The sequence below is a fragment of the Anthonomus grandis genome, chromosome 6 (genome assembly GCF_022605725.1).
Source record: "Anthonomus grandis grandis chromosome 6, icAntGran1.3, whole genome shotgun sequence".
NCBI classification, from domain to species: domain Eukaryota; kingdom Metazoa; phylum Arthropoda; class Insecta; order Coleoptera; family Curculionidae; genus Anthonomus; species Anthonomus grandis.
The window spans coordinates 13,403,224-13,416,725 of NC_065551.1; the positions used below are offsets into that span (position 1 = coordinate 13,403,224).

The 13,502-nt window shown below is 35.0% G+C and overlaps 1 protein-coding gene across 3 annotated transcripts in view; it reads right to left on the bottom strand.

The window, feature by feature from the left end:
- LOC126738007 (casein kinase I-like) overlaps positions 1-13,502 on the bottom strand; it is a 62,924-nt gene that overhangs the window by 20,763 nt on the left and 28,659 nt on the right. For all 3 annotated transcript variants that reach the window (XR_007661185.1, XM_050443161.1, XM_050443160.1), the window contains exons 7-8: positions 9,732-9,941; positions 9,548-9,653 (exon numbers count right to left, since the gene is read on the bottom strand). Coding sequence is in view for 2 of the 3 variants with exons in the window: in XM_050443161.1 (XP_050299118.1) it covers positions 9,548-9,653; positions 9,732-9,941 (316 nt within the window). In the remaining variant the exon portion in view is untranslated. The remainder of the gene's footprint in view (positions 1-9,547; positions 9,654-9,731; positions 9,942-13,502) is intronic.

Genomic DNA, 13,502 nt, shown 5'->3' on the forward strand with positions numbered 1-13,502 from the left:
GAAACTATTCATCGTAGAAGCTTGCGATAAAAAAATTTAAAACTAAAATGGCCAAGAGAATGCCGCGGAAAATATTTTCAAGTTTCTAAAATGGCCGCTAGGGGGCGCAACTGCAATCTTAAATCTAGAAAACTGATGTTTCTGTAAATTTTGCTGAATTAACCTAACAAAAAAATAGCTGATTATTAAAGTAGAGACTAATTCGAACCTTTTTTATTTGAATAGTTTTGCTGTATCTCTAAAAATAAAGTGGTGGGGGGTGTTCAAATGTTGGCTTAAAACACACCCTGTATACTAAAAACGCCTTAGCCGATTTTATCAAACTTGGGCTACTTGAAAAGAGCTATTATTAAGCTATGAATATTATTATATTTCATGTTTTTTTAGTTTTACATCTCGCCGCTAGAGGGCTTTTTTCGGCTTTCTGACACAAATGACTAATTTTCTCAAAAATCTTAAATGCAATGGTATAAATTTTTTATACAAAAAAATAGCTTAATGACGCCTAAATATGCTTGCGAAAACCGCATCTTAATATCTTCATCCTAACCTAAAATTTAGGCCAAAGAAAATTTTATATGGAAATCCCTTAATATTTATAAAAACTACAAAATAATTTATTTCGAATTTCTTTTATAATGTAAGTTGTGGCCCTATAAAGGACCGATTTTAAAAAGAAAGGGTTTTAATGCCCCCGTAAATGCTCGAAATGCTGACCATCACGCTCTATGCATTGCTGAAGCCTCTCATGGGTAGATAGAACTGCAGCTTCAATTTCGGCTCTCGGTATGGTATGTAATGCATTACGAATGTGGTTTTTCATATCTTCTCTAGTCGTAGGCTGAGTTTGAAATACAATGTCCTTTAACCGCCCCCATAAATAGAAATCAAGACAGGTTAAGTCTGGGGATCGCGGAGGCCATGGAAACAGGCTTCCTCTTCCAATCCACCGCTGTTGAAAAATGTTATTAATATGCTCTCGCACATTCCTAGCAAAACTAGGCAGACCAATAATGCATGTTATGCAGGTTGACTCTACCGTCACTATTAAATGTGGCTTCATCGGTCCAAAGAATTTTAAATAAAAAATCTCTGTCCTCGCGTATCATGCCTAATATCCAATGGCAATAGTCCAACCTACGGTCAAAGTCTGCTTCTTCCAATGCCTGATGTAAATTACCATGATATGGGTGCATTTTATAAATATATTAAAAAAAAAGCTGAACTTAAAAAAATCCATATATGGCGATGGCTATTAGAATTTACCTATTGTCCTTCAAAATATTTTGAATCGTTGTTCTTGATATGCCTAATTCAAGGGATAATGCTTTTGTGCTAACATGAGGATTTCCTTCAATATATCCCAGTACGCTGTTAATATTGTCCACATTTCTTCTAATTCTTGGCCGTTGAAACCTAGGCCGAAAACTACCATTGGCTCGTAAGTTCGCCACTAATCGGGGAAAAAATCTAACATCGCAAGGACTTCGATTTGGATATCGAGCAGCATAAACTCTTTTTGCTACTGCAGCATTTTGAAAACATTCAAAATAAACCGCAAGCATATCAACAGCTTCATCGTTCGTAAAACGCATTTTGCAAAAACAAAAAATGCTCAAGTAACGTAAAACTTTTGACAACTTACTATTGACAATTTGAGGAATGTTTATAATTTGAGTAGACATTTGTTTTGTTGCATTCCATGGCCTGCTTTCTAATAATTATTTTTTTCGTATTATATATATAGTGAATATACAGTGCTTTTCTTTGAAGTCCCCCCCCCCATTTAATTTTTGAACGGGTCAAAAAAAATTTTTGAAACTTGGCATAAGTAAATTGGTCTATAGATACTATTTTTCACTGTAAACTAGGTAGTTGTAAATTCCAAGATGGCGGCTGGGCGACATCTTGAGAAAAAATTTTAAATAGAAAGGGGGGTCGTATGGTACCTCATTTTAAAGGTCTCAATGAGTACTTTATAACCCTGAAATATTAGACCCATATCTTAACTCGTTTCAAAATGGCGGCCTAATAAAAAAATATTTTTTTTTATTTTAACGTTTTAATTTTTATGATTTTTGAATAGGTAAAAATCAGTGTACGAAAATAAATGCGTCACTATTTTATTTTGACATAAAAACGACAGTTCTAAATGTCAAAATAACATAAATGCATTAAATAGAAATCTTGTGTTACCTTATTTAAAAGGTTTTATTGAGTACTTTTAATATTTATTACATGGACTCGGTGGACTCCGTTTTGACCTGTCTAAAAGTAACAGCCAAAAAAATACACTGTTGCGATTTTATTAACGTTTTTAATAATAATATACAAATAATTTATAATTTTTGAATTTTGGATTTAAAAATTGTCCATGTAATAATTATTAAAAGTACTCAATAAAACCTTTTAAATGAGGTAACACAAGATTTCTATTTAATGCATTTATTCAAGATGGCGCTTATGTGTTATTTTGACATTTAGAACTGTCGGTTTTATGTCAAAATAAAATAGTGACGCATTTATTTTCGTACACTGATTTTTACCTATTCAAAAATCATAAAAATGTAAAACGTTAAAATAAAAAAAAATACTTTTTTATTAGGCCGCCATTTTGAAACGAGTTAAGATATGGGTCTAATATTTCAGGGTTATAAAGTACTCATTGAGACATTTAAAATGAGGTAACACACGACCCCCTTTCTATTTAAAATTTTTTCTCAAGAGGTCGCCCAGCCGCCATCTTGGAATTTACAACTACCTAGTTTACAGTGAAAAATAGTATCTATAGACCAATTTACTTATGCCAAGTTTCAAAAATTTTTTTTGACCCGTTCAAAAAATAAATGGGGGGGGGGGGGACTTTAAAGAAAAGTACCGTATAACATAAAATAGGTCTGATTTTTGATATAAGCATTATTAATACTTACCTTTTAGTGATATTAGGTAATATTTTCAAAAATGGTAAATTTTGTTTTCAAAAGTAGTGAATTTTAAAAAATTCCAAAATAATTAGTATAAAAAAATTAAAATTTAAGGGTATAAAATATTCTTTGGCCTATATTTTTGGTTAGGAACAAGATATCGAGTTGCGGCTTTCGCGAGATTATTTAGACATCATTTAGCTATTTTTCTATGAAAAAAAAATCATATTAACGCATTTAAGTTTTTTGAGAAAATTAGGTATTTGTGTCAGAAAGCCGAAAAAAGCCCTCTAGCGGCGAGATGTAAAACTAAAAAAACATGAAATATAATAATATTCGTAGCTTAATAATAGCTCTTTTTAAGTAGCCCAAATTTGATAAAATCGGCTAAGGCGTTTTTAGTATACAGGGTGTGTTTTAAGCCAACTTTTGAACACCCCCCACCACTTTATTTTTAGAGATACAGCAAAACTATTCAAATAAAAAAGGTTCGGATTAGTCTCTACTTTAATAATCAGCTATTTTTTTGTTAGATTAATTCAGCATAATTTACAGAAACATCAGTTTTCTAGATTCAAGATTACAGTTGCGCCCCCTAGCGGTCATTTTAGAAACTTGAAAATATTTTCCAGGTCATTATCTTGGCCATTTTAGTAATAAATTTTTTTATCGCAAGCTTCTACGATGAATAGTTTCCCAGATACAGTACCTCGCATTCTTATTTGGCCACCCTGTACATAAAAAAAATACAATCAAGTATTTTCTTAAATATTTAGATGGCTCCTTTGGCAAGAGCAAATTCTAAACTAGTCGGGAGGTGTGTTTAGCATTATTGTCCTGTAGGTAAATCTGTAACAATGGCAGATCCTCTTCATAGGGCCACAAGTTACTCTCCAATATGTCAACATATACAGGGTGTTTCCTAACTACGGTACGAAACTATATAGGGTGAATCGTTAGGTCGTTTTATGAAAAAAAGTTCCTATGAACGTATATCGGGAGTAGCTTTGTTTCTGAGATACAGGGCGATGAAGGTTCAAAAAAATAACGGTATTTTAAAAAATACTATAACTATCCTTAAACCGATTTGGTTGAAATTTGGTGCAGTTATTTGAAGTTATAAGACGCTTATTTAGCTGTAACTAGATTGAAATTATTAGGTCCAGTGGCGTGTCAGTGGGCACCACATGCTTATTGTTGAGAAAAAAACAAGGCCAATAATTGTTTTGCAGCTTTTTATTTATTTTTGTATTTAAGCAACTAAAAATACAACTTTTTCGTATCTTATATTATCTTCATATCTGGCTTTGTTTTCGAAAAAAAAAAAAATTTAGGTATCTTTAACTCATTCTAAAAATTATCCATGGACGACAACATAAAATAGAAACCAATTAATTCGATAAACAATTTCGACCTTAAAGTAAATGAGCAAAATGCCCACCTTCTGATAAAATATACGACTGCAAACGATTTGTCATTGAGTGTCTGACACGCTCAAAAATACCTGGAGTATCCCTTATGATATTGCAATTGACAATTATCCGATTCCTCAAGTCATTCACAACTAGACAGGAGTTTTATAAACAAGAGCCTTCAGATGGCCCCATAAATAGTAATCCAGGGGATTCATATCAGGACTGCGAACCGGCCAATTTTGAGGTCCTGCACGTCCAATCCAGCAATTAGGGTAGATGACGTCGAGATGCTGACGAGCAAGAACACTGAAATGAGCTGGAGCCCCGTCGTGCATAAACCACATGTTGACTCTTACTTGTAGGGGTATAATACCCCATACTTCTTCTAATAAAGTGGGTAAATGGTTTTGCAAGAAATCCGTGCAGGATTCACCTGTTAATCTTGCCGGTAAAAAAATGGGCCAATTAGGTAGTCACCAATAATTCCTCGTTCAGTGAAAATTGTTGCTGAAAATGAGTTTCTCTAATAACGTGGGGATTTTCGTCGACCCAAAAATGATCATTGTGGAAGTTCATAATAGCATCTCTTGAAAAATTTGCCTCGTCCGTAAAGAAAATATTTGGTAGGAAATTATTATTGTTTGCCATCGTATGAATCAACCACCTGCAAAACATTAATCTTGGATGAAAATCCCGAGGCAGTAGAGCTTGTACACGCTGTATGTGATATGGATGCAGGAGGTTTCTTTTTAGAACTTTCCAAACGGTTTTTGAACTGACTTCAAGCTGCAGTGCAATCTTCCTGATACTATCGGAAGAATCTTCTTCTATCGCATCAAGTATAGCTTCTTTCAGTTGAGGCCTTGTTATAGTTTCTGGTCTTCCACCACCCATATTTTTGTTAAAACTCCCAGTTTCACATAATCTTGCATGTAGTTTTCTGAATGTTTTTGCACATGGAATTACTCTGTTAGGATAACTGTCCTGGTAAATTCTTTGTGCTTCTTCCGCATTTCCATTTGCTAATCCATAAATAAAGTGCATGTCGGTCATTTCATGGTTAGTAAAATTATCCATGATGGAGTAATGAATCACTGCTTATTGACAGCTGAATTTTACTTATAGCAATTCTATAACTGTCAGCTGGTCTCCAAAGCAGGTAGGTACAAAGGAGGTACTTGAATGGACTTGCCAATTATTTGTCATAAGAAGCAATGTATTTGTTATTTTGTTGTATTTCAAAAATCTGATAATAAAAATCGTAGAAGTTGAATGTTTATTATCATAGTAAACAAGACACAAGAGACCAAAAAGTCGTGCATTGGAGGGTGGACATTTTGCTCATGTACTTTAAGGTCGAAATTGTTTATCGAATTAATTGGTTTTTATTTCATGTTGTCGTCCATGGATAATTTTTAGAATGAGTTAAAGATACTTAAATTTTTTTTTGTCGAAAACAAAGCCAGATATGAAGATAATAAGATAAGATGCGAAAAAGTTGTATTTTTAGTTGCTTAAATACAAAAATAAATAAAAAGCTGCAAAACAATTAATTATTGGCCTTGTTTTTTCTCAACAATAAGCATGTGGTGCCCACTGACACGCCACTGGACCTAATAATTTCAATGTAGTTACAGCTAAATAAGCGTCTTATAACTTCAAATAACTGCACCAAATTTCAACCAAATCGGTTTAAGGATAGTTATGGTATTTTTAAAATACCGTTATTTTTTTGAACCTTCTTCGCTCTGTATCTCAGAAACAAAGCAACTCCCGACATACGTTCATAGGAACTTTTTTTCATAAAACGACCTAACGATTCCCCCTGTATAGTTTCGTACCGTAGTTAGGAAACACCCTGTATTTGGACATCCATACGGCTATTAATTCCGACCAGTGAACGATTCCCAGATCGCCTGAATTGCGCTCCCATGATCAGATGTCCTCCACCATGTTTGACAGTAGTAATCAAATACTTTAGGTCAAATCTTTACCAGGAGGGAGTTTCTTAACGACACATCGACTTTGAAGATTTCGCATTGTGGGACGACCTCTAACAGTCAGGTCAGAAAGCTTTATATTTTGGTGTTTCTCCTTTACATAGCTTTATATTTTGGCGTGTCAAATCCTTATTAATATAAACGCCAGTTTTTCTAAGGTAACTTCTGGATTTTATTTAAAATGCTCGGTTTACTTTTGCCGACGTGTGACCTTCCACTTTTCAGTGCAGGTTTTACAGTTTTTGTCGTTGTAAATAACATTTAATCATTTTATTTACAGTACTCCTTACATAAAGACATTATAAATGTCAATTGGCTTCACACCTTTTTTCTATAAAGCAATTAGTTTATCTTTAAAGTCAACGTCATAATATTTACACTTTGGCTTTGCACTTGGTAATACTTATAACTACTTAAATCGCAAGTTATTAAGGCCGAGCAATAATTAAAGTAAATTTTATAGGAGAATATGTAAAATGATTCTATAGTTTTGTAAACAATAAAATACCAAAACATGATTACAATTCCCAAAAAAAGTTTCACGTTTTTTTATGATTTATCTTATGATATTAAAATTGCTGAAGTTTAAAAAACATACACAAAATACACTCTTGGGGCCGTTAATAAGGTAATTATACAAAATTGAATCTTATTATCGGTTGCTTAAGGCCACATCAATCACGTATATAAAACGTGAGAAAATATCTACTTTGCGAACCTTAAAAGGTAAAATTGCCAAAAACGAAGCGTCATTAACTCCCTTAAATACCTAAAATACAAATTCTACTAGATTCTGGTAAAGATTCTCAACCACATATGTCACAAAGAGTTGCTGACTTAATACCATAATTATATACCCGTTTCTTTAACATATCATGGGCGTACAAGCAGAATCCTTTAAGTCCACTTTTGGTCAAAATTAGGTTGACCCTACCACTCGTCAAGTACGCACGATGATTTCCGTTTAAGCCAATAATCACTTAGGTCCATTTTCCCCATACTTTAAAAGATACATATAAACTACACATATTTGCTTAAGTCCAAATGATTTTGATTTTGAACAGAGAAAATAATTCATATGCATTTAAGCGATTTTTGTTAGGAGCATGGAAGCAAGCTAGGAAAGGACAGGAAAAAAACCTGTAAGTCGTGTAATAATACACTAGGCCAGACAAGTAATAGTGATGAAAACTCTATTAAATATAATAGAATAATAGACTCTAATGTGTTTCATGGCAGGTTTGAGGATCAACATGATGATACAGCCATAGTTAATTAGACACAACAGCAAGATTGGAATTCAATAGAGCCAAAAGAATTGGAAATTGGGACGGGTACAGAGAAGCCCTAACCACCTATAAAAGCGAGTCAAGAAGCCCAAACGGAAATCAGTGTAATATCTGTTGTCAGGTGTAAATACTATCCTCTATCGCGAGATGATCAACATCTTCCGATCAAGCCTAGCATTGGAACACGTCACAAGGATTTGGAGGGCAGTAGGGGGTCATATTCGTACCCAAGGGTGTAGAAATACTGACCGTTGACACCGTTGCATGCACGCCAGTTCGCCTGTCAGAAGGGCAAATCAACTATTACTGCATTAGACAAAATAGTTCAGGATATCGAAAAGGTCATGGAATTCAAGAAAATTGCTCTGTGTGCATTTATGGATATTGAGGCCACCTTCGATAAAACGGACTTTCTCGCAACAGGAAAAAGCACTCTTTTAGAGGAGCTGATCCGTCGATAGTAAGAAGTTGCATGCTGAAGAAGGGTCGATTAGGGCCTTACTTGGATCGACGGATCTCAGTGTGACTGGGGTTAACGGATGCCCATAGGGCGGGGTAATATCTCCCCTTCTATGATCTGTATTGGTGGATGACTTGATTAGCCTCCTTGACCGGAGAGGGCACAAGACTATCGGTTATGCGGATGATATCTCCGTAATAATCAGGGAACAAAGCAGGGGCAAGTGCAGAACGGATGCTAGATGCCCTGAAGACGACGCGTGAATGGGGCACTTGAGTAATAGTACATATCTGTCAGGAGTTTTATGTAATCTTTTACATTCCATTTCCAATTTTATATCATATCCCAAAAACATCAGTTTTATTAACAACTGTCTTTAAATAGAGTTTAGGTAATCAGTACAAAACTCGACAAAATAACCTGCTGAGGATACCGATTCCTCAGTCTGAACTTATACGTGGCTCTATTGTATTTTGAGGTAAAAAATTATTTAATAACCTTCTACTAGAAAAATAAATTTAGAAAATACTATCTCATAGTATTTTCAGAATTTATTTTTACTGTAAGTGACGTAATACCCAACAAAATAAGTAACTCATTACGAGTTCGTCACAACAATACAGATTTTATTTCTACTACAGGTAAGCAAACTTAAGACTGAGAAAAGCCTACGTATAAAAACAACGACATTAAAGCTTACTATAGTTTAGGGTTTTTTTTTAATGATTAGAATTTAAATATTCTTTAATATTTACATTTTAATCTAGCCCTGTTGTAACTTATTGTAATGTCTTTGTGACTTATATTATGTTTTAGCTTTATCTACAACTTCTATGTTTATATTGACAATAAAGCATTTATTTCTTTTGAAAAATACCCACAAGTTATACCATAGTACCTTTTTAGTACAAAATACTCAAAAAAATATTCAGAAAATTTCCTTTCAGTAGAGAAATACGCAGAAACCTATAATCTAGAAAATCTACTGCCTAGAATTTGTATAATGAAAAGGACATACTTTTCCCTTAAAGTCTCAAAAACGTCTAATTTAAAAACAAATCTTTTCGAATATTCAAAACTGCCTAAGAATGACAAAAAATTGCTCTGAATAGTATATCTGAGAAAACTGCGGTTTAAAATTTGTATAATAATTAAATTACGAATAAATGCCGTACGGGTGGTTTAACAATAAACACCCATTTTTATTAAACCTTTTAATCAGTCAATATTTTTCCGGAAAAACGACAAATTTCATTATAAGCCTCGTGTTAAAGCACCCTACAAAAAAATTGTGGTATTTTCGACGGATTCCCTCCCCTCGGGCACGAAATTTCCCTCAAAAAAAAATTTTTCATTCAAGGTAGGGGTTCCAAAAATTAAAAAGCCACAAAAAATAGATAAGTTTTCATGGAAATGAAAGAGAGCACACGCCAAATAGCAATTCAAAATAAAGACTCACTTGGCCTGCTTGGAGGTGCTCAAGTCGGAAGTGGAGGCGTTCGGGGCCGCTTGTCTTAACCTCATCGACACCCTCCTCTCGTGACTATCGAATAGCCGAGAAGTATCTAGAAAGGTAATTCGTTTAAAACACGGTCCAGGTTTGAAAGAAAATACCGAAACGGTTATTATAAAATAAGACCTACTGCTAGTTATGACGTCCTCTAGAGGATGGGGCGCGGGTCCGTCGTGCGCCCTACGACCTCGTTGCTGTTGTTGCTGCTGCGCCGGAACGGAATCTCCGGCCCCCGCGGCTCCGGTAGCGTGCGCCATTGAACCGTAGCGCGCTGCGGCCGCGGCGGCCGTTCCCGACCGTCCGCCTGCGTTTTCCTCGCAGTGGCTGCCCCGCGAACCACCTGAAATGTGGAGTACGTTAGTATCAGTGCCTTAAAAGCTTGGGCGACTGAGAGAACACCGGAAAAGCTTCTACTTCTCGGCATATACGTAGATAATATTAAATCATAATAATAATAATAATAATGATAATAATAATACCGTTCAATTACCCCAAGGTGTATTGCCCAAAGGATCTACGAGCATTGCTAACACAACCAAATTATTGCAGATTGATACAACCAGATGATTGCAGAGCAAAAGGGGTGTATAAAGAATGCTATGGGATGCAAAGAGCAACTGATAATTGACGCTGCGATAGGTAGTCAAGCCTATACCAAGAAAAGAATTCTTTTTATGGCTTATACAGGGTGTCCCATAGCATTATGTTCAAATTTTAGGATCATAAAGTACGCTTCATTTTAAGTAAAAAAAAACGCAAAACTTGTAGGTCTCTTTTTATTTGTTTCAACGTTACACCCCCATGAATATTATTAGAAGATAATACTAAAAATTAATCTGTAAACTAAAAAAATAAATAATTTTATTAAAAAAAAGGTTCCACGAAAAGTATCCACCTCCTTGTTGAGTGCAGCCTTGTGCCCGTAAGCCAACAGATGACCTAGTTATCTGTATTTGACCCCTGTTTTATCTTATTTGTTCAGCAGCTTGCTGAATACGGTCCAATAACTCTTCCCTTGTATTTGAAATTTGCGCATTGGCCAAATCTTTTATGTACCCCCATAAATAATAATCAAGGGGATTGTGATCTGGTGATCTACACTGGTGGCCAAAAGTAGATTGACAAATTCCATTTTTATGGATATATTTTATCTGACGCAAAGGAAAAACGGTCGAGCTTATTAATGTTCAGGAATGTAAACAACATAGTTTGAAAAAACAAATTCCATAGATTTTTATTGCTTGCACTTTTTCTCAATATTTTTTTTATCAAATTCCAATAATTTTGTTTGACTGCTAGGTGGCCAAAATTGGATTGACAAACAACATATTTATTCAGTCTCTGAGTTTTATGCGTTGGTTTCTGTTGATTTGACTTTCCTTACTATTAGTTTTGAAAAATATTCACAATACCACGTGGTATAACTTTATCGATCGATATTAAGATGCGAATAATCGACGATTACCGGAAAGGGGTTAAACAGGCGGATATTGCTCGAAAATGTTCTCTTTTGAGGGCAATAGTAAGTCAAATAATAAAAAAATTTAATCTCCGTGGAAGTGTTGTTCCTCTAAAAAAAAACTGGCCGACCAAAGAAGACCACTAGTCGTGTTGACAAATTAATTTTGAAAAAAGCAAAACTTAACCCATTCGCAACTTCAAAAGAAATCAAGCTGCATTTGGAAGAAGAAGGTGTGGGTTCAGTTAGTCGTCGTACCATTAGAAGGAGACTTCAATATAGTGATTTAAAAACAAGACGCAATACAAAGAAACCACTGCTAAGTTTAAAAAACGTACGGGCGCGATTCAGCTTTGCTCGAGAACATAGTCACTGGACAGTCTCCGAATGGAAAAAGGTTATTTTTAGTGATGAATCAAAGTTCAATTTGATTAATTCGGATGGCAAAAGATATGTTAGGCGTCCTGTGAACCAAAGGTATGATCCCAAATATACGATGTCCACAGTCAAGCATGGAGGTGGTTCCGTGATGGTGTGGGGGTGTTTTTCGGGCTATGGGATGGGTCCACTACACTTGATAGAAGGCACGATGGATCGTTTCATGTATAAAGACATACTGCAGGATGTTATGGTACCTTACGCTGATGAAGTTATGCCACTCAACCACTACTTTCAACATGATAACGATCCGAAACACGCATCCAAGGTCGTTAAGCAATGGTTGACCCAAAAAAAAATTAATGTTATCAAATGGCCGTCACAGTCAACGGACCTAAATCCGATCGAGAACATTTGGGATTACATTGATCACATCCGATGTAAAAATTTCAAAAATAAACAAGAACTTTTTGAAGCTTTGAAGGCATGCTGGATATCCATTGACACCTCCTATATTGACAATTTAATTAGGTCAATGCCCAAAAGGTTGGTGGAAGTGAGAAGAAATATAGGCTATGCAACTATTGAATAAAACCCTTTAAATTTTCTATACTTATTTTTACTTTAGTAAGCTTTGAATTTGTCAATTTAATTTTGGTCACTTGAAAATTGTTTAGTTTTTTAATTTTTTTTTACAAAATTGGGTATTACGAATAAATAGTTTAAATATAATTAAACATTACAAATAGGCTCCTTTGTTTATTTATCAGGTACTGTCACACCTAATTTATCATTTCCTAAACCGTGATATAAACAAATTTGAAAAATAAGTAGTTGTCAATCTACTTTTGGCCACCAGTGTAGGTGGCCAGGCAACCAAAATCTTCTCGACCAATCCATCTTGATTAATTGGCCGTAACCCAGTGTCGGACAGCAATTCCGAAATGCGGTGAGCCCCATCCATTTGGAACCACATGTGCAGTGAGATATCCTCCAAAAGTACTTGCAGTTTCTCCATAAGAAACTGAAGGTAACTGTCCGCATTCAACTTTGCAGGAAGCAAAACAAGACCAATCAACAAGTCATCGATTAAAGCAGCCCAAACGTTAATAGAAAATTCATGTTGAAGATCACAAAGACGTACAGCTTTTGGATTTTCTGATTCCCATCTATGCAGGTTTCTCAGATTTGTAATACCACGCCTTGTAAATATCGCTTCATCTGTCCACAAGACTGTTCTGCAGAAATGAAAATTAAGACGTGACTGTCTTAATATCCAGTTAGAATAAACTAGACCAGGATAGTGATCTTCCTCAAGCAAACATTCTACCTTACGATAATGATATGGATCTAAGCCTTCACGTTTTAAAATTCGCCAGTCATTCGCGGTACTCCGACTTGTGTAGAGATTCGACGCACACTGATAGTTGGATCTCTTGCAACAGCATCTAATATTCGTTGATCCAAGTCTGCTGGCAAGTTCACTCCCTGATCGAAATAATAATCACGCAGTCCGCATTCCCGAAATTGTCTGTGTACTTCCAGAAATGTTCTGTAATGAGGAATGCGCCTATTTGAAAATCGATGTTCATATTCGATAACTGCTTGATGAGCACTGCCACTACGGTAGCCATTTACAAAATTCATGTCTGCGTACTCTTGACATGAAAATCGGTAGGGCATTTTGATAAAGATACTGTCACTCACTAAGAAATCAGGAATAAATGCCTTGTTTATCATAAAACAATTTCGTTGGTATTTATTGTGATCTCCGAAAAAAAAGAACTAGTTTTTATTTACTTTAGGAATGTATTTTTAGTATTACCTTCTAATAACATCCATGGGCGAGTAACTTTGAAACAAATAAAAATGGACCTACAAGTTTTGCGTTTTTTTTACTTAAAATGAAGCGTACTTAGGACACCTTGTATAGACTATAAAAAAGCCTTTGACTACGTGCCCCATAGTTGGCTTCTTCAGATACTAAAAATCTACAAAATTAATCCACATATAATTCATATTTTAGAGCACGCAATGTCAACGTGGAGTACTATTATGCAACTA